A 23,232-nucleotide genomic window follows, 5' to 3' on the forward strand; every position below is an offset into this window, starting at 1 on the left:
ATAGCCCAGAGGAGGGAGTCCCCATCCTTGGAGGTATCCAAGAAACAGCTGGATGTGGCTGGCACTCAGTGCTCTGGGCTGGGTGACAAGGTAGGGATTGGTCACAGGTTGGACCTGATGACCCTGGCGGTCTTTTCCAACCTTAATGATTCTGTGATTATTTAAAAACAAAAATAATCCCCTTTTCCCCAGTTCCTCACACACAGACATACATGTAAAATCTGCAATATCATTGTAATTTATAGTACAAGTGGGTCTATGGGTTTGGTAGAATCTAAATTGTAGTACATAAGGTTTGCTTTATGATATTTATGATGCAACTCCTTTACTCTCAGAGGATGTGGAGATCTTGCATTATCTTTGACAGCCTTGAAAAGCCCTTCAATACGAAAGGAATAGCTCTCAGACTTTGGGTTTTTAAGGAAAAAAAATAGTGTAATGCAAACCACATGTGTTTGGTTGCCTGTGTTGGTGGTTTGTTGTGGGGTTGTTTTGGTTTTGGTTTTTTTTGTTTCTTTTGTTTTGTTTTGTTTTAGTAAAACAGCCTTTGTCAAACAGAACAAGTAAACCTGGAGATTTGAAAAATTGTGTTGTGTGCAGGGTCTTGCCAAGATCAAGAGCTACCAAGGCAAATAGTTGTCAGAACCCAGGACATCTCTCTGGATGCCCTGGATGGCTCAAAGCCCTGGCAGGGGTTCGGAGACCCTGGCAGGAAGCCAAAAGACACCTGGGAATTCTATCTCAACCCATGGAGCAAATTACCAACTTTATATGAAGAATTACAAGTCACAAAAGTTTAAGTAGCATAACAGTAGTTGTCACAGGGTGAAAGGTGGAATTTTGAAGAATTTTACTATGGGGGTCTAGGAGACAAGATGGAGGGATTTGGGCATTGTCCTGTTCTTCTCCCTTCTTCTTCCTAGCCTTCATCTTCTTGGTGATGGTGGCACTTTGGGATTGATTTAGAGTAGAAAGTCACTGTCTAACACAGGTCATAGGTATTGGAACATGACTGTAAATAGCAAATACATAGTTTATAGTATAAAAGACAACACCAGCCTGGGGGTGGGCAGAGTATGCCTCAGACTGATCTGCAGAACAGACCCCGACAGGCCAAACAGAAAATGTTTTAGATAAGAAATAACAAGCAACCATGAGAACAACAGCTGAAGACTTCTGATTTCTTCTTCGACAGCTGGGTTGGGGAAAAGAGACTTTTTAACACTCCTCGGGGTCACCTTGACCAGAGGAGATCCCACGAAATGGTAGTATTGTATTTGGTGTGTCTGCCTCCACCATGGCGCCGTTGTCCCTCAAAGATCAGAAGCTTTGTAAATCCATGTTCAAGGTCTGTAGCTTTCTACACCTTTTATAGAGATGAACTCTGAGGTCTGAGATTTTCTCATCCTTCTCCATATAGAGTTGTTCACTACTTAGATTGCTCTGTTGAAATTTTGCTGTATATATTTTCCACAACATTTTTCTCCATAGAAATCAGGAATGATGACTTTTAAGAAAAGCTGTGGAAAATATTTCAAATAATACTAAGCTTCTACTGCCTCCCCCCTCTCCCCTTAATAACAATAAATATTTTAAACAGACAGAGAATTTATGCAAAGAACAGACTGAATTTTCTGACATTAAAAAAAATTTCTTTGCTACTTCATTACAATTGTCTTGTTAGATCCATTAATTTTTCTTTAGCTAAAATGAGCAATGTGTAATTAAAATAAGAAATAAGAAAACTGCAAGCTTTTTTTTTTAAGTAGGGTTGTAACTGTAAGTAAAACTAATCTTGAAAGCTGTGTCAGTCTGATCTTTTTATACGGTGGCACAAGTTCTGACACAGCACTGTGGGGATTCTGTCACTGTGACAATTTTAGAAGCAAAATAGTCCATAACTTATATAATTGACTCTGATTTTTTTATTAGCATAAAGTCCTGGTATAAATTATTTACGTTGGTTTAAAATCAGTCAAGGAATTTATCCAGTTCAGCACAATGAGAAGTTTTCTCCAAAACAGCCACTTTAGTGGATGAAATGACGACGATTTCAGCTCTTCACCTAAGAAATGGAAAAGACAAGGAGCCTGCAGGCATCTCCCTGAGTCTGGCTAATAAGTGGAAACTCATTATGGCCCAGTGCTTTGACTGCCATAAATGCTGTAGAAGGGCACGTATGAATTGGCCCACAATATGGGAAATGGCAGAGAAAGCTGCTGGCAGCTGAAACCAGAACAGCTTGTTATGTGAGCAGAGTCCAGAGTGCAGCCACCTTCCTTTCCTGGTTAGTGAGTTAAATATTAAACCAAGACAATTCAGGTGGAAAGTGCTCAGCCAGGACCTGTGGCAAATAAATCCACACTGCAGTGCCTGTTGGGTAATTTTCCTCACATTGGTGAGTCCTAATTTATGAAAACCTTTCCCCACACATGTTATTCTTCCACCATTTTGGTTCTTTTGGTTTCAGCTGGCCAAGCTGATGGAAGCCCAGCAGGGTGTGGAAATCAGAGCCGGCCAGGCCATAGAACAGAACGAAGAAGCCAAAATTCGGCGGTTTTGTTAAGATCCACTTAGAATATTTTGCATTCTGCCTCTCCCTCCCTAAAGCCATCAGGTGAAGCAGCTCCTGCCTTTAATCTGCCCATCCGCCATGGTCAGGCACTGCCCCCGCTCCGGGGCCGCGGCCACCAGCCCGCGGAGGGACTCCCGCCGCCAGTGAGTGCCCCGGTAGCGGCCGCGGGAGCCCGAGAGGGTGGCGCATCCTTCTTCACATTCCTCCCTGCATTCTTCCCCGTATCCCTTCCCGCATACTTCCCCGCAGCCTTCCTTGCATCCCACTCCGCATCCTCCCTACATTCCTCCCCCCACCCCCCCCCCGCAATGCCTCCTTCCGCCACCGCATCCGCTGCCAGGGCGGCAGTGCCGTGCCCGGTTCGGTCCCGCACTGCTGGCACCTCTGCAGCTGAATCACCCTCGGCTTGGAGAGATGTCGGTACCAGATTTCGTCTTGTGGAGGCTGACTGGGAAAACCGGTGACGTCCTGGACGTGGGGGTACCTGAGGTTCCGCCTGTGGTTGTTTCCATTCATTTAAACGTCCAAACATTCCCTGAAACATTTTGAATTCCTGTAATTGCCATTTTTTCCCTCTCCTTCCCCCCTCCTTCCCCCTGACAAATCGAAAAGCCCTGATACAAAATGCCAGATCAGGGCTGAGTGTTCTGACATTTCAGAGCTTTTAATTTTTCTTAATCCTTTAAAAATGCATTTCAAAACACTTTAGCTTGTCATGTAGAGAAATGATAGCATCCCATTTAGAAACAGCAAAATGAAACATGCTGGCTGATTCCATGTTCATTCTGCCTTATTTTTTTCTTCCTGTTTAAACAATTTTGTAGAAAAGACAGAACTGAATAACAGTGAACTAAATATTCGTATTTTGGTGAAGACAATTGTGACCATAAATATTACTCACTTCTGTCAGAAATTAAATGTATTTTCAAAAATATTACATTACAATGCTATTTCAGATGATTAGATGGGATAAAACTTTTTTATTTAAAAAAAAATCTTTAATAAACATAGATATATAGCAGAACTCAGACTTTCAATCCATAATCTTTTTTCTAAAGCACTTCATACATGAAAAGGGATGAAATAAAGGGGGGAAAAAAAAGTAAACTCAAAGATTTTAAAGTGTGTTGGAGAACTGTTGAGGTCTATTGAAGTGTAAAGCTGTGTTGGTATTTCAAATCAATGGGAGCTAAGAAAATGTACTAATTAGCTCTGAGGTTTCTGATTTCTTATCCCTACAACAGTCAGGTTTGAAACATCAGAGAAAAAGGAGCAGCCTGGGTTTACCAAGGTTTTGATAAATCCTGCAGTGTTTGGCCTCAGCCATCCAAGTCCATTCTCAGCTCAGCATTCTCTGTAATACCATCCATGGAAGCATCGAAACACCTTTGACTTCAATCCGTTGGAAACCATTTGCTCTCTAATGATCTAGATGCAATCCCTGGATTCTGCGAGGTCTAGGCAGAATTCTGTCCCAAGGGCCTCCAGCTTCAGTACTGAATGATGGAATAGGAATTGGTCTGGGTGATCCTTGTGTCTCCCTTCCAACTCAGTCTATTCTGTGATTCCAACAGCTGTACTCAAAACCACCTGCCACATGTCTGGTGCTGCACCACACGTCCTAGATCTTTGCAATTTATGGCCTCAAGTTGTAAGGCTCAAGTGAAACTGTCACAATGGAAAAATCCAAATCTTGGTTCACCTTTGTTTGATTGCCCTGTGAGAAAATGTGCAAACAAACCAACTGACCACATGTGGGCTCTCTTGGGACTTCTTTACCTCTAACTAAACATATATCATGGATTTTGCAACTAAAAAATGTTATCCCATGTTAATAAGGGCTATTGTGTTCAAAACTGTATTCCTGGTATGAGCATTGAATTAGTCTGGAATTTTATTTCAAGTATTTAAAAAGCCATTTCACAAGAAGCAGACCTGTGTGATCAAAAAGTGAGGTTTGGTCTATATTTTAAGCAGAAGAGCTGGAGGGACTTAGGTAAGTGAGTAAAGTAAAATATCTGAGTAGACTTTTCTGCTTAATATGGTGAAAAACATGCAAAATTATGTTGTCAAATTCAAATAATCCAAGATTAATTACATAGAAATCAAAAGCTGAATCTCTGCAAGCTTGCCAAAAGTTAGACTACCTTGTCTAAATTAATTACTTCAGAATAGCCATCTGCTAATAGTCTGCAATGTACTGCAGTGCAGCTTCTTGGAATCTTACTGCTCCAGAGAGGGAAAAATTAAAATAAAAGCAAGCAGAAAAAAAATCCCAGGGGACTGTAGCTTCAGGAGGCGAAAAATTGGTTCTTTTTGCTTGCCTATCTCTTCCCAGTTTCCTGCCCCCTTCAGCGAGTAAGAAAGGCAAGAAGAGTTTGTGCATTTTGGAAACCCGATAGGAGGCAGCAGCTGATCTTCCCATCACCAGACTAAAAATAATCCACTCCAGGGCTTGGAGCGGCTTCACTAAGTGGAGGAAAATCCTGCCATCGGGATGATATTGATCACATAGCACAACCGAGTGACACTTTAGGTTGGTATTTTGGGGTTGTGTTTACAAAGGTAAGCTGCAGTGTTTGATCTAACATTCAGTAACCAAACGGGGCATGCGATGACCCTCCCCCCATTATCTCCCACTAACCACCTCCTCTTCCTCCTTCCCTTTATATCTGTGGGACAGGGCTGCTCCTCGTTCTTTCCTGGGACTTCAACTCCAATCTCTTTTTGCTTTTCCATTCACAGGCGTTCTCAGCCTTTACCTTCCCCTCCTGCTGATGTTTTCTTTGCTGCTGTTCACAGGGTTATGTTTCTTTTTTTAAACTGTCCTGTCTTGGCAATGTGAAGTCGATGGTTTTACAGCAGGCAGCGTAGCACGCTGGTGTTGGGGATCGCATTGTGTGGAGAAGCTTTCCAAAAAAGAAAGAAGAAAAAAAAAAAAAAAAGGCGACGCATTTAGATGTGTGCAGATGTTTTTGTGAAATGCTTTGCATTGCCAATAGGCTGTTTAGCACCACTGCCGTTGCGATTTAGCCTGTGTTTGGAGCCTGATCCAGAAGGCGCCCGAAGTCAATGAGATTCTTTGCATTGACTTCAGCACCGTTTGGATCAGGCTGTGGCACACGGCAGTTAGCTCTGCGAATGCTGAGAAGCACCAGAGGTAATTCATCATCCTGAGGCCCAGAGGAGCTGGGACAGAGCTTAGCAAGGAAGAGGGGTCTGTGGAGCTTAGGTGGTCACAGCTTAAATAAGGAATAAAAGAAAATTGTATTTTGTATTGGGTCATTTTTGATTAAGTAGATTTTAAAGGGACAGTGCTTTCTGCCGTTACCTCAGCAGCACTCTTTGCAAGACTATAGATCACAATGAATTGGGTTAGAGTGTTTTTAGGAAGGTAAGAAGACCAAACTAGAAGGGTTCAACATAGAAAGGAAAAAGATTCAGAGCACTAACCTAAAATCTGTGGGAAATCTCAGTTAGGCCTTCCATTCAAAGCTATAAATTAACCATTTGTCCTTAGTTAAAATTTACTACAGGAAATTCCAGAAAGAAAGACAATTTTTACTTTTTTGTAGAAGATAGGAACTAAGTACTTTTGTATAACTCTGAGTATTTTCTTCACCCTGCACCTATATGCATACACATATGTATATACATACATGTTTTTATGTATATATGGGCATATAATGCACATTATATCTAAGACCAACATGAAATTTGATCTGAACTGAGACACAAGTATGCTCTGTAAACAGATATATTTTAATTAGGAAGTGCAACTATCAATTTTTTTTAAAGTGTGGACAAGAGAACTACTTCAATAAATGTTTTCAAAATATTCTTATTCCCCCAAACAAGCTCCACCTGAGGAGTGTACTTATATATTTTTTTTTGTAGTCATAAGTACCTTGCAGAGCATGACGATCAGAGTGATAATTCAGGTAAGATGAAACTCTTGAATATGAAGATTTTTAAGTCCACTTTAAAAGACCCTTAAGTTAGTTAAAATGTCTTTTTAACATTTTAAAATAATCCTAATTAAGGAGTGTTATAGTTTTGTACTTGGTGAGGATGTTCTCATAATTTTGATGGAAATTTAGATTATCTATCATTTTTCCACTGTCTTCTTCGGAATTGCTTATGGAAAATATATCTCATGAACTGGCTTAGTGCCCTGAGAATCCCCATTTATGCTTGTTAAAATGAGATTTGTGAGTGTTTAGGGTTCAATGTTTTGTCATTTCCTTGTTTACGACTTTGACCTATTTTCTTTCTTCCCAAAACTTCTCTCTTCTTCACAGTGAATATTTGTTCATTAATCACTTTTGTTCTGTTTTCTGTTTATTCTCTTATGACTATGTCTGTCCACCTTAGCCTAAAACCAGGAGGTCTTAAGTTGCCAGTAGTGGGGACCCTAGCATAAAAATTTAAATGCTTAAAAGACGAGAAGGATTTTTTAGCTATTTCATTGAAGGGTGAACTGCTGTTCAGATAGTTCACATCCTCATTAAAGTAAACCAACAGGGAAGCAGATTCCCAAATGATGTAAAGGAGAGCTGAAACTTGCCTTCCACTGGTACCAACATGGGCCCATCCTCCTGATTGTTCTTTCCATTCTCCTCTTCGGTGAAGTTTGGTTGATGGCTTTAGCTCATACTGACTATTCAGCACAGGTCATTCTCAAAGGGAGAAGGAAAAAACACCTCTGAGAATATCTGATGAGTTGTAGAGTTCATAAAGACAGAAGTTAAAGTGAGTAATTTGGCAGTAACCTAGAAAGACGAAGGCCTTCCAGCCTACAAATGTTAAAACAAAAATTACCTGGCACTTGGCACTCCTGCTGGGTTGCTGAATGTAGCTGATGTCCTCAGATGGCACATGCTTGTTATCAGATGATCTCAGTCCGTTACTACATTTACATGTCTGAAATGATAGATTAAACCCAGCATGCTTGGCAACATTATTATAAAGTGTAACATTCCTGCTATAATTAGGAGTGAAGCAAATTGTGATGTACCCACATTGCTGCAATTACCCCAGCATAACTTGTTGGCCTACTGTATTCAACAGCAAGTGAAACTTTCTCTGGGAAAGCCATTTTTTTGCAATGACTATAGATAACATTGTCTTTTAAAATTAGTTTATGAGCCCCTCAACAGTTGTTCTGAATGGCTGCTACTACCTGATGAGAAATAGCGGTTCATAACTGCAGATGACCAACAAATTTCAAAATAACTTTCTACCCCTTCATCTGTTTTCTCCAGAATATTCACTTTTAGGTTACATGGTTTCTTTTTTCAATGTGGTAGTTAGACTGCTCCCATTTTGTTCAGACATTGCTATTGGCCAGTCAAAGCCATCTTCCTGCAGAGAAGCTTTCAGCTCCAAAGATTCCAACCTGTGCATGAGCTTAGAGAAAAGGTCAATGCATATGAGAAGAAGAGACCTTTGTTTTCCAGTGCCTCTCCCTTCCTTTGGGACCCGCAGATAAAGTTTTGCTAAGAGGCTGGTGGACATTTCTCCAGTGTTATGTCCTTGAGACAGTCCTGCATGAGCCAGCTTGGGAATTGAAGTAGTACAGCTGCAGCAGCTCAGATCTGATGTCGAGCTTGATGTGAACAGGGCTTCTTATCTTGGGAACAGCGAGTGATTAGGACTGTTAATTGTGAGACTAAACTATGTGTGGCTCTCTGCTGAACTGTGAGCCCACAGCAATGCAGGCAGACTGCAGAGGCTGATAAACCCACCTGGCTTTGCTATTTAATTCACCTGTGTACCCTTCCAGGTGGTGCTGTTTCCAGTGTTCCCAAGGAAGGGTCCTGGCAGGTGTAGGAGGGTAGCTGCTGCTGTGGAATGCATTGAGTCTAGCATTAAAGGCTTTAATCTCTTCCATCCCTGTTACAACAGAAATCTCTTCAAATTTCTCCTGTGGCTCTACAGATGAGTTTTACCTCATTTACCATTTGATCTCTCACCACATACTTACTGCGGCCTAAAAAGTCTGCCTCCTCATCTTCGGGAAGGAGAAAATCACCTTTGACCACAAGGTGGGAAAACTTGAGTGAGCTCTGTATTCTGATTTGCTTAGGTCTAATTCAAAGACCTTCAGCATTATGGGTTTTGCTGTTCTGTGTGATTAGCATTCTCTCATTTTTTTGGTGGGAAATACAGAATAAGTATTCAGTGTATTTAGTTATGTACTTGCATAAAGCTCAGCGTGGCGAGAAACAAACAACACTTCCTCATGTGAGCAAGGCATCTCTTTTTCCCTCTCTACAGATGTGGAGGGCTTTTACTCTACTAGTAAGCAAATGCTGGGCTTCTAACTGAAGCCCAGCATTTGCTTACTAGTAGAGTAAAAGCCAAGTGAAGAATAGTTTAATAGTTTAATTTTTATTCAGGAAACCAAATTTGTTCAGTGGTCAGTCATAGAAATGTTCCATCTTCCTTTCCTGCTGCTGTTTTCAATGAGTTATAATACTAAGCACAACTGCAATTTTTCTTTTCTTCATGTTTTGGCTTTTTCTTTTTCTTTTTCTTTTTTTTTTTTTAAATTTATTGTTATTAATTTTCACATTTTCATTTCATATAATCTTCTGATTGTACAGAAAGAAGGGAATGGTGCTTTTTCACTCTTTCACTGGGTAACTGCAATCAAGATCTTCAAACTGTCTTAATTTCCAGGCTCAGTTTTTTGAGTGAAAGCTTTCAAAACTAGGACTCATTAAAAGCCAGTGTAGCTGATGCCTTTTAAAACTCTTTAAAATTCTTAGAATTATTAAAGATCTCTTTAATGTGCAACACTCAAATGCTGTTTAAAAGTGTAACTTTGACTCTTTAATTAGTCTGAAGCTTACTCTGTTTGCAGCCATAAAAATTTGTCCTTCTTCAGCTACACTGAACTATCCAAGCATGGGATCTGAGCATGGGCATAAGAAATTTTGCCATTATATTATGAAATTTTTATTTGAAAAAGACTGAAGGCTGCACTGTTTTCTTGGATGAGTGATTGCATATGAAAACTTGTCATGGTCCAACTCCTGTTTAGTGGAGCTGCAAAAGCATTGTTGAAAAATACCCTGTACTGTCTAGAGAAATCAAGGATTTGTTCTTCTGCCTCAGGGGCTTTCTTTCTGTCCTTCTTTGGAGAAGAGCACAGCTTGTTAAACTTTGAGGATAATGAAAATGAGCTTCTGGAGGCATGCCCTGATGCTGCAGAAAGCAATGGCTAATTTCAGCCTCAAACCAAAGGGCATTGACTGTAAAGGCAAAGCATCCTCCCTTTGATATCAGCAAAACTTCATCCAGTTTATTTCCCTTATCTAGGAAACTTGAGCCAAGAGGCAGGAACTACATTGCATGCTTTATTCCAGGGGATGATGGTTCTGTGCATGTCTCCACCTCCAGAGTCTCCTCTGTATCTAAGTTTTCCAAAAAACAGAGCAAGGTCCAGCAGTTTGAGTCACAAAACTGTGGAGGGTGTGTGGGATCTGCCTTCTGAACCAGAAATGGATGGGAAGGGAAGCATGGAGTTGTTCCTCTCTCCCCACAAGGAGATGATCTAATTTCTCAGAGCTCTAAGGTAGTACAGGGTGTTTTCATACATCATTCTTGAAGATCCAGAGAACTGCCAGCAGCAGGTGTTATGAAATTTGGGACGTGCCAACAGATGTAGAATATGACTCCTGCACTTCCAGCCACAGCTTGTTCCCAGCACAGTGGAAATGGAAAAATGGGTGGAAGGAAGGAAGCATCACTGTACTGCTAATGCTGCCACAGTTCTTATCTCCTCTATTCCCTATCAGTGACAAACTGTACTGGATGTGTGTCCTGAGCTGAGCGCTGCTAAACAGGGAAATTGTACATTTTATGATTTAGCATTTTATGAGGCCAAAGCTGCATTGGGGCAGCACAGCATCACAAGGCTGACCAGAATATTATGATAGATTTTAAGCCTATGGAAGTTTAATGAACATGGTCACTAGATAAACTGATTCATTATGAGGTTTTCTGATCAAAAAACCTTAGGAATTTAGTATCAACTACCCTATCTCATTTCATTTGCCATGTTTTTTGGTTTTTTTTCTGGGAATTTTTACAAACTAACCAACCTAGGCTTGATTTTCTCTCTTGTTTTTAAGTGAAGGCAATTAAATTCTACTTCTCTTTTTTTTTTTTTTTCGAATGAACAAAAGAATTGTGAATAGACTGCCCTTACCCTCTCTTGGAAAAGATCACCAGTATGATGGGCACTGTCTCTAGATATCAGTATTAATTAATAGGACCAGGTTCTTTTTTCAGCCCTGGCAATGTGCAAAAGACAATTGGTTTTAAGTGTTACTGGGTACTCCATACTATACTGTTTGTGATACTCCATCACAAAACTAGGCCCAGCATAGATTCTTGTGAAGATTCAGATGTGATTCTTCAAAGATGCATCTTGCACAAGAGCTTTTAGTGACTATTGTTTGAGGTGTGATGGGAAACCACTGCAAACTGATGGTGGTCTCTAGTTAGGAGAAAACACTCTCCCTGGAGTTAATAGTCATTCACTTGAACATTTGCTGCCCTCTATTCTATTTCCCTTCCAGACAAATGGGAAAAAACCAACAGTTCCCTTAGCTTCCCTTGGATGTGGTTTTCATCCTTTTCCCAGATAGCTTTTGGCTTCTAGTCAAAAATCAACACAAGGAGTCAATGATTCAGTGCTCATCTGAACCCAGAATTCTCCTGCCTTTCAGTACCACTCCAGCCACTAGACCACAACAGCATCTTATGCTGCTTCAGAAGAGAGTCATCCTTGTGGGAAAGGGAGGAAAATTCCTAGCAAAACTGCTTTGGACTTCTGACCCTCGATAAAAACGAGGAAACAGCACTTCTGATTTTCAAGAGATTACTATTATGATTATGTTTCCCTTAAAGAAGACATGTCAAGCTTTCACAAATTAAACCCAAACAACCTCTGTGTAGTTTTTTTTTAAGTTCCTTATTTGTTTTGCTAATAACTCCTTGTTATATTCAGACAGCTCCTGCATTAACAGAATGTTTATTTTTTGTTACTAGCCTTATGTATTCATGAATCTATTTTGGTATAAAAATAAAATTATAGAATGATAGTGGTCATATCACTGTATTCATGATAGAGAATGGGCCAAAATCTCCATCAAATTGTGTTACAGCATGTGGACTGTTAGCAGATAGTGGTTACTGAAGTTTGAATTGGTTGACCCTCAGCTTTTGCCTCAGTACCTGAATGAGAGTTCTTCTTAACTTTTGGTAAATCTCAGCCATAAACTGCAGATATATTTGGGAAAGGGAGGGCATTTATCACACTCCTTTCGAAGAAACTCCTCTTCTCTGATGTGTTTTGATATGGGTTGTGATTTTCAGATCCAAAAAGAACTTGCTTAAAAGCTAACAGAGGGTTTAGCAGAGATTCAAAAGGCTTCTTTGAATTCTATATTTTTGTGATGATCTGCATGTTTGTTCTGTCTCTAAGGGACTACCTGTGTAGTTTATGCTTACCTTGTTATGATTATCTTGTTTAAACAACGTACAGAACTAATAACTATATGAGGAAAGAAGGAAATCTTTTTCTCCCTAGTGTCCCTGACTTTTTTTTGTTGTTTTTAAACTGCACTTATGCATTTTCTGCATCCCTATCTTGTTCTGATTCTGCAAAACGTTAATTAATGCCAACGTTCTTGCAGACAGATGCTTTGCTGATTAAATACATTCCTTCTATTTTAGCATGTAAAATTTGAGGAAAGGGTGTGGATAAATGACTTTCCACAACTTACTCTACAACACTATGTTGCTCTGTGTAAGTCTCAGGCAAAGAAATGAGCAAGGAAAGACTTTGTTTGAAGTCCTGTTTCATCTTCTTGTAAAGAAGACTAAAAATATAAATGATGCACAAGTTGATTTAAGCCAGAACCTGGACATAACTCTGAGTCACTCTATGGCCCATGCTCTGCAAGCACGAACACAGGAGCTTATCATGATGTACAAAGACAATCTCACAAGAAGTAATGGAAGTCAGAGTCTGCTGGGATGAGTCTAAGCACATGTTTAAGGGTTTTCAGGATCAAACGTAAGTGTTGATTTACTGTCTAGGCAATCTTCAGTACCACCTAGTTTGTTTAAGATTTCATGATTTTTCTGTAATGTCTCCTGTGTTTGGCCATTGTTCTATGTGACAATGAAGAAATACAAAATATCAGTGAAGGCAAAGCTGCCAGATCACAAATACCAAAGGTTCGGAGCTTGCCCTGGGAATGCAGTGCAACAAATTTTTGGAGATATTGCATAGACAGTCTTGGCTCACCAAAGAAACAGCAACACACAGGTCAACTTACGTTCATTTGAGTTTTGTTATGAGAAATGGAAACACTTATTTTTCAAATCTTCTACTTTCTGTCTTTATATTCTCACAGAGCTATTGCAGCATAATGTTTGTGCCTATAGTGAACACTAGAAGTTATAGCATAACGTATTTAAAAATAGCACTTAAATAATGAATGTGGCTAAATATAAACAATATTATCAAAATATAAACAATACTAATGTCATATAAACACAGCCTTCTAATGTACTTGTATTTGACATAGCCCAAAATAATTTTAAAAATACAGTTGTATTATTCTGTATGGATTCTTCAGTGTGCTCTTTCCCTGTGTAATTATTATATTTATTTTGTCTTTAGCCAAAAGGAATACTGGCACTCTTGGTAGTCAGCATTTCTCTCATTTCTGTAGTAGCCAGACCCCCTTGGAGAGATGAGACTTGCATTTTGTGGTAATGATAATGCCTCTGCCTACAACATCAGTGCTGGTGTCCTCAGGAACGTCTGCTTTGTGGATGCCCTCAACTTGGTCCCTCATGTTTTCCTGCTGTTTATCACCTTCCCAATTTTGTTCATTGGTGAGTTGTTCCATGGAGTTCTGCCATTCCACAAACACTCAAGCATGTGTTTATATTCAGTCATGTTTGCATGGGCTTGGTGAAACCATTGGATGTTTTGTATTTATGAATTCAGAAAAAAGAGAGGAAGAATGGCTTCACCCAGAGGTGTGAGGCCAACCCGCTGAAATGTGGGAATTTTAGATATAGATCTGAGCTAATTAGCATGAAGAGATGTATAAGAACCAGAGAGATCAGATCCAAATTTGCTGTGAAACTTCTCTCTGCAGAAGTTTTCTTCAGATTTGAAATTGGCAACTTGCAGCCTTTGTTATTTTTAGATATTAGAAGACTTAGGGCAGTGGGTCTGAATTTCCTTGAAGTTACATGAATTACAGAGAATATCCAAAATGTTCAGATTGGATCTAAGGCTAGGACAGGTGTAGGAAATATTTAATATAGAACAATTGCTTCTTTTGCCAACATTTGTAAACAAAAGTAGAGAAATAGAGATTTTTTTTTTCCCCCAACAGAAATAAAAGAATAAGAAATGATAAATCTCTCTTGAGGAATGTTGGAGAGTGGAGGGGCTCTAACTCACATAGTCTTGTAAAAAACCCCATCTAAGCTAGTAGTTTAATGATATTTTTTCTACAGTTGTCTTTTTATCCCAGTTAATTTGCAGTGGTCAAATAAATATAATTTAATACTTTTACTGAGAGGTCAAACAGCGGTGTTCTAACTGATTATAGGAAATTATGAGACTTGAATAACCATCAAAAGTATTAGTGAAAATAAATATTCTCCTGACAACTGCATGAGAAATGCCATGTCAGTTCTTTCATGTTACCTTCCTGGTATTGCATGTGTAGATGGTAATGCATTTCTTCCCCAAGGAAGATTTGAATTTGTGGCTGTATTTGGACATGAGATTTAAGGCCTTCCATCATGCAAAAAGACTCCAAAGTGGTTGAATAAAATGCTACAGGAACCTGTGGGCTAAGACGCTCTGTACCTAACTGTGACATGATCCAGTGACTAAAAACTAATTAAATAATTAAGCAAGAGAATAAGAAACTAATTCTAACAAATTATAAAGACTAGAAAGAAACCCCAGGATTATGGAAACTCTCTCCAACAGTGCTGGATTTTTACCTCAGTGCTGGCTCTTCCTTTGAGGTGAGATGCAGGTCATCCTTGAAGCACAAAGCTTTTTGCAGAAGTGTTTGATGAAAGTACATTGCAGGGTCTGAGAGATAATATTTTAGAACACTCTAACATAAAATGCTGCTTCAATTTTTGTAGAGGTATTAGCCAATTAATTTTGAAATAGTATTGCAGCTGCTGAAAATTCCCTCAATTTCGTAACAATGTTAGGAAAAAATATAGCATTTTAAATTGCATGCTGTTTATGTAAGTATGTAATTCTTTGTTTTCTATTTTGTATGCTAATTATCAGGACAAGTAGTTGTTGAACAGAGCATTAAAAGCCAGCTGCAGTCCATGGTATAAACTGCGTCCAAACCAGAAATTTGGTGATAAGCTGTGTTTGTGCAGATGTGTGGGCAAAGAAAAAATAAAAAGTATCGTGAGAGAGACAAAGACAGGAGCAAGGTCAAAGAAAACCACATTAGATTAGGAAATTCTTAGAGAACTATAGAAAATGCTTGAGATAGCTATGGAGAAGAGAGAATAATTTGTTATTGCAGAATTTTGTGTCTTAACCAAGGATGAAAGGGTGAAATGCTGACAGTTTCCAAGAATGAATACACTTAGATTTTGGTTTATGTGTTTCTGAGTCCCCTGATGAGCATCCAAGCGCAATTAGGCACTACATCCTTGTGTAGCAAAAGCACATCCTGGATTTTAAACTGAGTTAGTTTTGTTTCCTTTTGTTTGGTTTCTTTACTTCCCAAAATGTGCTGTTGTTTGGATTCTCTGCAGGCTTTGGGAAGCCTATCAGGGAATTCCAGGAGTTGCTTTACAGTAAGACGGACTTTTGGGCCCACTGACTCAGGACAGCTCTGTACATGTGTGGGAAGAGACAGAGGCCGAGGCTCGCCACAGAGAGGCCAGCCTTTGGTCAGGCCTTGGCTTCCCCAGCCCTGTCACCTCCCTCAGCTCCTCTGTGTCCCACCTCTTGCTGCGTTGCTGGCCTCAGAGAGGATCTTGCCTGTAAAGGGCAGGTGGCATCTGAGGTGATGACAGAGAAATAGGCTTCAGGTTGAATTTGTTGATTAATTTGAGTGCTGGCTCTGTGTTGGGAGCTCTGAGGGGCCAGGAATGGAGAAGCCTACGAGGCTGGGCTGCACTTGAGGGAGAGAAGCTGTGAAATCACTGTTCTGCTTCCATTCAGACTGTACTCCCAGCCAGGCCTGAAACAGATAATAAATGTTACTTTTTTCAAGTAAATGCATCTCTTTGAGGCCACATTTGAGGATGTAACTTTTATATCAGTTGGAATTTTTTTCCCACTCTTTCTGTGACTGTGAAAGACTGTGAGGATGCCATTGCTTTGACTCTGTCAGTCCCTGATGTCTGAGGGTGCCACTTGGGGTGCTTTCTTTTGTTGTTGTTTTCTTATCATTGTTTTCTTATCATTTGTTTTCTTATCAAAGACTGTTCTTTGCTTCAAATTTGGAAAAAGTGTTGTCTCATTGTCTTCAGAGTTTTATTTAAATTATGGGCCAACTGAGACCCTCCTGGATCATCTTTTTAGTAACAACAGCCCTATAGCCTGTAGGGGGTTTGTATTGATTGCATGTAAGTGTGGCCCAGAAAACTGATAAGCAGATCAGTGACTGACTTGCTGTGAGATAACCTTTCTCTTTCCTTGCTATCATTTCCCAGGCTGGGGAAGCCAGAGCTCCAAAGTGCAGATTCACCACAATACTTGGCTGCACTTCCCTGGGCACAACCTGCGGTGGATCCTGACGTTCACCCTACTGTTTATGCACGTGTGTGAAATAGCAGAGGGGATTGTTTCCGACACGTAAGTGGCAGAGTTTGGTGGATAACCATGCTAATTGCATTTGTTAATGAAGAGTGTTAATGTCTGATGGGCTGGCTAGTAAGGCATGAGGAGGTTTGCCCCCACAAAGTTCACACAATCCTTTCATGAACTCTCTAGGTTTTAATGGGATGAAGGTGAAGCCATTGTTAAGATTTATTCTTCTCTCAAGCTATAATGGCAAGCAAGTATTGATCAAAGTTAAGCACTCATGAGGATAAAAATGTTTTTGTCTCTAGGAAATTCATGTTTGTCCTCTTTAACAGATTAGCAGAACATCTATGGTTTCACACAATGGTGAAAAAGGCACCAAATTCACTAATTTATACCGTATTTATTTTCAGACAAATGAAATCTCGCCACCTGCATCTCTTTCTACCAGCTATAATGGGTTTTGTGGCTGCCACTGTATCCATAGTCTATTACCATAATATTGAAACATCCAACTTTCCAAAGTTACTGCTAGGTAAGTCTACGTCTGATATTTATGTGCTCTTACAAATCCCAGTATTTTAGCCAAACTCAGCTTGTGTAAGTTGAGGAGGATAGTAGAATGTGTGAGAATATTAAAACAGAGAGGAATAACTCTCTGCTCTTGCAACTGTGGTAGTATCATAGGAGTTATTGCACCTTTCAAAAGGTACACACTGAAAACTTTTAAAATTATTACAAAAGAGAAAGTCTTGCATGCCTGTGTCATTTCTATCACAAGCTTTTAGGTATTTTTAACACTGTGGATAATTTTGAGGAAAAACTTGTCTGCATTCAAAAGGGCAATTTCAAAAGGCCACTTTGAATAATGATCTGACCACAAACTCCTGTGCAGATGCTGTTCTTTCTCAACATCTTTTGCAGCTGATTCCAAGATTATTCCATCTGCTCTCAGTCAGGAGATGGTTGCACCAGATGTGGCAGAGTATTGTTCCATACAAGTACATTGTCCAAACTGCCTGTAACTCAACCACCTGAACAAGACCCTGACAGATACCAGCCAGGATGCAGGCTAACACTAAATTCCATAAACTCTTTTTCCAAATGAGCACATATCTGTAGTCTCACTTGGGATACACCCTGCTTTTTTAAAGAGGCAATGTGACTTTTGTCAAGCTGTGTGCCTTTTCCTTCACTATGAGAACAAAGTTCCCCTTCAGATTAAGTCCTCTTCAGTGGACTTTTGTACCTGTGTGAAGATCTGCCATTGTGGATCTGTTTGAAGGGTTGTGGCCCAGGAAAGAAAAGTGGCTGGTGACATAGAAGATCACTGTGCCTTCACCGTATCAAGCCATGGAAGCTAAATTGCTGCAGTTACACTTGTTTATTAATTTATTTTTAAATTATGCACATGCATCTGTTCTACAGCCCTGTTCCTTTACTGGATAATGGCCTTCGTCACCAAAACCATCAAGCTTGTCAGATACTGCCAGGACGGGGTGCCTTTTTCTCAGCTGCGTTTCTGCATCACTGGAATCATGGTCATCCTCTATGGGCTGCTGATGGCTGTGGAGATCAATGTCATCCGAGTCAGGGTATGTACCTTCTTCCTCAGGATCTAGAAAAATATCAGTGTCATCATGGGGGTTGACTCCTTAGTCCCAGGAACTCTGGCTTGTGTCAAGTTTAGGCCCAAGTTTAGCTTAGCCATAAAGATTTGGCTAATTCTGTGGATATCAGTGGTGATTTAAATCTCTTTAATATGTATGTCCTTGACGTATCCCCTGGGCTTGGTGTGTATGTGTGCCTGTGTGCATCTATCCACACAAAGTGCACACGTATTTGTGTAGATAGATGCATATTTGTGCACATGAGGAGGGTATAGGTGGATATAATCTGTAAAATACGTGCTCTGTTAGTGCTCATGAACTATTTATGCAGTGAATCTTTAAGTTAGTATATGTTCTTACCCATGAGAATTTAAAATAAAATTATTTCCCAATAATTCATTTTTACTGTTGTTCAGCTTGAGATAGGTGGTACTGATAGGGTTCAAAACAGTATCCACATCCCATGTTGCTCAATTGTTTGCCAGTTATCTGTCAAAATGGAAATGCTCCTATTTCCACACAAATTGCACATATAATTACCTTTAAAAGCAATTTTGAGACTGTGGTTGTCTCACACATAGTTTTTCCTAAAAAATTACTATTAATAATGTAATTTCTGAGCCCATGATTGTCTGTTTTCTCCTCTGCAGAAGTATGTGTTTTTCATGAACCCTCAGAAAGTAAAGCCTCCAGAGGATCTGCAGGATCTGGGGGTGCGGTTCCTGCAGCCATTTGTCAATTTGCTCTCAAAGGCAACTTATTGGTGGATGAACACTCTCATTATTTCTGCTCACAAGAAACCTGTGGACTTGAAGGCCATTGGAAAGCTCCCAATTGCAATGAGAGCACTGACAAATTATGTCTGTCTCAAAGAAGCCTATGAGGAACAAAAGGTAATAACAGGTGTCCATGTCACTGTTCAGCCTTAGAAAGCCAAAGTGTCACTTTGAATTTCTTCAGCTTTCATGAAATCCTCATTTTAGGAATTTTTAACTTAGAACTGTTTGTTCCAAGGTGAAACATTGGCATAGGAAGTTCCAATCTAATAGTTACTGTTTGGTTTTAAGTGAATTTATAACAGGAGAGAGTTGCCAAACTGAGTGCAACTGGAAACTAAAACCACGACAGACTGATCACTTGCTAGATTTTAACAGTGAAAGATTTAAACAAATCTTAGCTACTTTTGAAACTGGAAGCCATTCTGTCCAGAGTTCCAGCTGGAAACACTCATCTTCACCTTTTTTTTTTCTCCAGACAGAAAAATAGCCAAAACCACACATCAAGTATAGCCAAAACACTGGTGTCTTAGCAGTGATTTAGTCACCAATCCCAAACACAGAACCATAGAGGCTGTGATGAAGAAAATTAACTCCATCCCAGCCTGAACCACTACGGAAAGCATGGTTGGGAAAACTCACTGGGTAGGGCAGGATTTTCCAGGGAAACTTCTGGATGCATTTAGTCAGCTCTTTGCTCCCAGCAGCTAATGGAGCTGCAGGCTCCTTTCTGTGCCTTCTGAGATGGAACAATTATCAGTATAATTGTTTATATCTTAATAGATATAGATTGCTTCTCTTTCCTTCTGCAACTGAGGATTACAGAGACCAGAGATCAAGATCTTTCTGCTTTAGGCAGAAAGCTACTGAGTTTTTGGAATTGAGCTTTTCACAGCGGCCTGGGAGAGGTGCATCCCTTAGACCAGCTCCTTAAGGTGCCTGAGCCCTACTTGAAGAGGCAACAGAACGATATCCAGCTATGTGGCCCAAGGACCTGAGTTTGCCATTCTTGACAGGCGTGACAGCTGGGTGCCAGCATTTTTCTGTAGCTCATTCGCATCTGTAGTTACTGTCTGTGTCTGCACAAAAATGCAGTTCAGATGCCAAAAGGCAAAGAAAATGTGTATTTTTCATGTGCATGAGCACAAACGTTCAGTGTGTAGCTTCCCTCAGTGCATGTTGTGCACATATAGACGCTTGCATAAATGGTATGTATGCAGTTACACTCATCTACATTTCTGATGCTGCCTTACATCAGATGTTTTGTGTTCTGTAGTTGTTTAAACCTTAAAATTACCACAGCCTCTAGCACATTTGTGCTACTATTCAAAAACAGGCTGCAACCTTGAAGTAAACTGGTACTTTGTAGATAAAGTAAACCAAATAGTAGTACAGCAAATGCAAGGAGCCAGGCAGTGGGACTCACTGCCGTTCATTCCTGTGGAGAAATGCATTTGCTTGTGCCTGGGTGGGCCAGAAAGCAGATGCAGAATTGGGAAAATTCTTCGGACTGGAGTGTGGTCTGCAGTCTGGAGGAGGTGATATGCCACTGTCTTTGCTTTCAAGTGTGTATTTTACACTAATCTCCTGCTGGTGAGGGGAGCCTCACAGCCTCCTCTGGATTAAGTGGGGCTACCCCAGCCTGTGCCTGCAGATAGCTGCTCTTGGCTGTGCTCCATGGCCCTGCAGAGAAAACTCCTGTTCCTTCCCCAACCTTTCTTCTCACACCTTAATGAAAGATGCTGAAGACTACCTTGAATACTCTGTATTGTGAAATGCCTTTGAGATAGCTCACATGACATTGTCTTGCTATCTTTTCTGCATGCAATGAAAATGGAAATAATAGTATCAATTCTCACATAATTCCATTTACATCCCTCACCCCTCCGTGAAAAAAAAAAAAAGTGATCCTCTTTCGGTTGTTGTTTGGCTGTTGTTTCACTTTCTACAGAAGCAGGCTACATGTTTCACACCACATATCAGTGCATCGTATATCACATATCCAAAAATAGGTTTAGCACATTGATATTACATTTGACTTACCCCACTAGCCTGAATTCTGTATAATTTGTCCTGATGGTCAATACAACCTTTTCTTTTGGGCGCTTAATAAAAAAATTAATTTTAAAGTCAGGGACCATTAGTTTCCTATGTCTGCTATTCATGTGCCACTATGGTTCTTAGCTGTTAGGGCCAAGAAAAGGAGGAATGAAATTGTGTTAAGTATCAATCACAGGGACAGGGCATTGCCCTTCAGCACCAGGCTTATACTGCCGGCTCCAGAACAATGGAAACAGTCAGATTTCCATATTTATGGAGGCAAACTTTATGGGTGACTTGATTTGTCACAAAGCACTGTTTACTGCCCTTTATTCCAACTGTGGAGTGCCCAAGGTAGAGAAAATTACAGGAATTTGAAAGGAAGTTGACAAAGACAAGGACAACCAAATCAAGTGGCACAGCTGAGAACAGCAGCCCAGACTGGTTAATTAATATGGCAACATTCTATGTAAGCCCGTAAAACTCAAGGACCATTCAGGAAAAGAAATTATGATTAGAAAAAGGTCTTTCTCCCCTCATCCTGTTACATGCTTCAGCTAAGATGAGGTCCTTATTTAAAAAAAAGGAGAAAAAACAGTGTTTAGCAATAAATTAGATAATTTAATAACATTTTTTTCCAATGAAAAGGAAACAGATTTCATATAATGATGGTCAATGTGTGAATTACAGTAACAGTGAAAATGGCTATTAAATTGTTAGAGAAATAAGGATTAACCATTGATTTTTAACAAATTTACTATTAATTGAATGCCCAGAACAGTATAACAATTTTTTCCCAAAAGATGGCAGCCATTTGCCTAATAAACTAGCTTAGCTCCTCTCAAGCTCTTAAAGTTATTAATAATTTATTGAGGATGGTGATTAATCCTTTTAGGGCACTCAAACTCAAAACCCATTACACCATACATTCAGTCCCTTTTGTCTGGGCAACTCACACGAGGCCCTTGTACTGTTTTCCCTCCTCAGAGGAAGCAGTTTCCTTCTCACCCCTTTTGAAATGGTAGCTCTAATTTTACCCCATGGTGCTTATTTCTTCTTCCTGAGCTCCTTGGCACTGGTCTGGCACCGTGTCTGGCAGCCGCCTGATCCATCTGAACATTTTTGGCACCATGCATATAACTCGTCTCACTATGGAAATGGCATAAAAAGGAAGAACTGAGAAAAGAGGGGAGGGAAAGGCATGAGGCAGCCAGGCAGGTTATAGGCATGTTTGCTTTTTCTTTGGTGAACTCGTTGGGGCAGGGGGTGGTTGTTGCTTGGCATGTGCTTAAAATGTCTCTGTGAATGCTCAAGAGAGCTTGGCTTGGCTTGCAGCTTGCAGGCATCTGTGCTACTTGAGAAATTACAGATGCTTGTTTAAAGTGTCAAAATCTGCTGCTTGAAGTGCAAGGAAGCATGCTGCAGAGCACGGCTCTGGTCGGTAAAACTCTTCCTTTGTTAAACTGAAAGGACCTCAGGGATATCAGAACTCTTCTGATTACACAAAACTATATCTGCTGGTTGGTGTTTTAGCCAAGAGCTGTGATACTGTGTAAATTCACAGATCTGAAGGCTAGAAAGGACCCTTGGTTGATTTAATCTTACCTCCCATCCTGGTCTGCTGCTTTCATTTTTTGAGCAGTTATCATTGATTGGTTGAAGTGTGTCATCCTGGAATGCATCCAAGAGTTGGAAAAAATTCCAGATAAATTAAATTAAACAACATTCTTATAATTGTCATGTATTTTTCCTGCAATCAGAAGCTTTACAGCTTGTGAAACCAGGATTACCCGTGTGAACAAAGGGCTGAAAGGTCAGACCTTTCCCTGAGCACACATGTGACAAGGGACAATGGCTGCCTGCCAGGATGATAATCTGTGTTTACATTCCTGTGTTCGCAGATTGAGGAAAGTGGTGGGATATAGAGGTGAGGAACCACAATTACCAAGGGGAGGCAGAATTGGAATTTGCTGTGGAAAATGTCGGAAATCTGTCGATAATTACAGCAAGATTACTGCATCACTGGGTCCAAACCACCTTTCAGGAACCTTTTGGGCATCCAGACAGGAATAGTGCCATATAAAGCCTGGGAGGTTTCTCTTATTCCACTGGGTGCCTGTTTCTGTTTTCCAGAAAAAGGTGGAGGACCATCCCAACCGGAGTCCCTCCATTTGGTTGGCCATGTACAGCGCTTTTGGACGGCCAATCCTGCTCAGCAGCACCTTCCGCTACCTGGCTGACCTGCTGGGCTTTGCTGGTCCACTCTGCATTTCTGGCATTGTCCAGGGCTTCCAGAATACAACCAATAATACAAACACCACAGAAAAGGTAACCTGACAATGTGCATTGAAAGGCTCTGGTAGTAGTTTTAGAGTCATATCAGGTATT

The 23,232-nt window shown here is 40.2% G+C and overlaps 1 protein-coding gene and 1 long non-coding RNA gene across 29 annotated transcripts in view; one reads left to right on the forward strand and one right to left on the reverse strand.

Annotated features, from left to right (window-relative positions):
• Positions 1-2,892: 2,892 nt before the first annotated feature.
• LOC120507322 lies at positions 2,893-5,472 on the reverse strand. The gene is made up of 3 exons (XR_005628730.1): positions 5,338-5,472; positions 3,863-4,292; positions 2,893-3,110 (listed from the first exon to the last, which is right to left on the reverse strand). It is a non-coding gene; the product is annotated as an uncharacterized LOC120507322 (long non-coding RNA).
• Positions 4,343-23,232, forward strand: part of ABCC9 (ATP binding cassette subfamily C member 9) — a 69,899-nt gene continuing 51,009 nt past the window's right edge. For 12 of the 28 annotated variants that reach the window (XR_005628725.1, XR_005628726.1, XM_039719677.1 and 9 more), the window contains exons 1-9: positions 4,914-5,140; positions 6,473-6,516; positions 8,483-8,622; positions 13,333-13,498; positions 16,328-16,469; positions 16,832-16,953; positions 17,847-18,013; positions 18,679-18,921; positions 22,978-23,172. Coding sequence is in view for 26 of the 28 variants with exons in the window: in XM_039719677.1 (XP_039575611.1) it covers positions 13,354-13,498; positions 16,328-16,469; positions 16,832-16,953; positions 17,847-18,013; positions 18,679-18,921; positions 22,978-23,172 (1,014 nt within the window). In the remaining 2 variants the exon portion in view is untranslated. Of the gene's footprint in view, positions 5,736-6,472; positions 6,517-8,482; positions 8,623-12,403; positions 12,669-13,280; positions 13,499-16,327; positions 16,470-16,831; positions 16,954-17,846; positions 18,014-18,678; positions 18,922-22,977; positions 23,173-23,232 lie in introns of all 28 variants that reach the window. The other 16 variants (XM_039719612.1, XM_039719554.1, XM_039719562.1 and 13 more) reach the window with 16 other exon arrangements.

The sequence above is a fragment of the Passer montanus genome, unplaced genomic scaffold, assembly GCF_014805655.1.
Source record: "Passer montanus isolate IOZ18808 unplaced genomic scaffold, ASM1480565v1 scaffold106, whole genome shotgun sequence".
NCBI classification, from domain to species: Eukaryota; Metazoa; Chordata; class Aves; order Passeriformes; family Passeridae; genus Passer; species Passer montanus.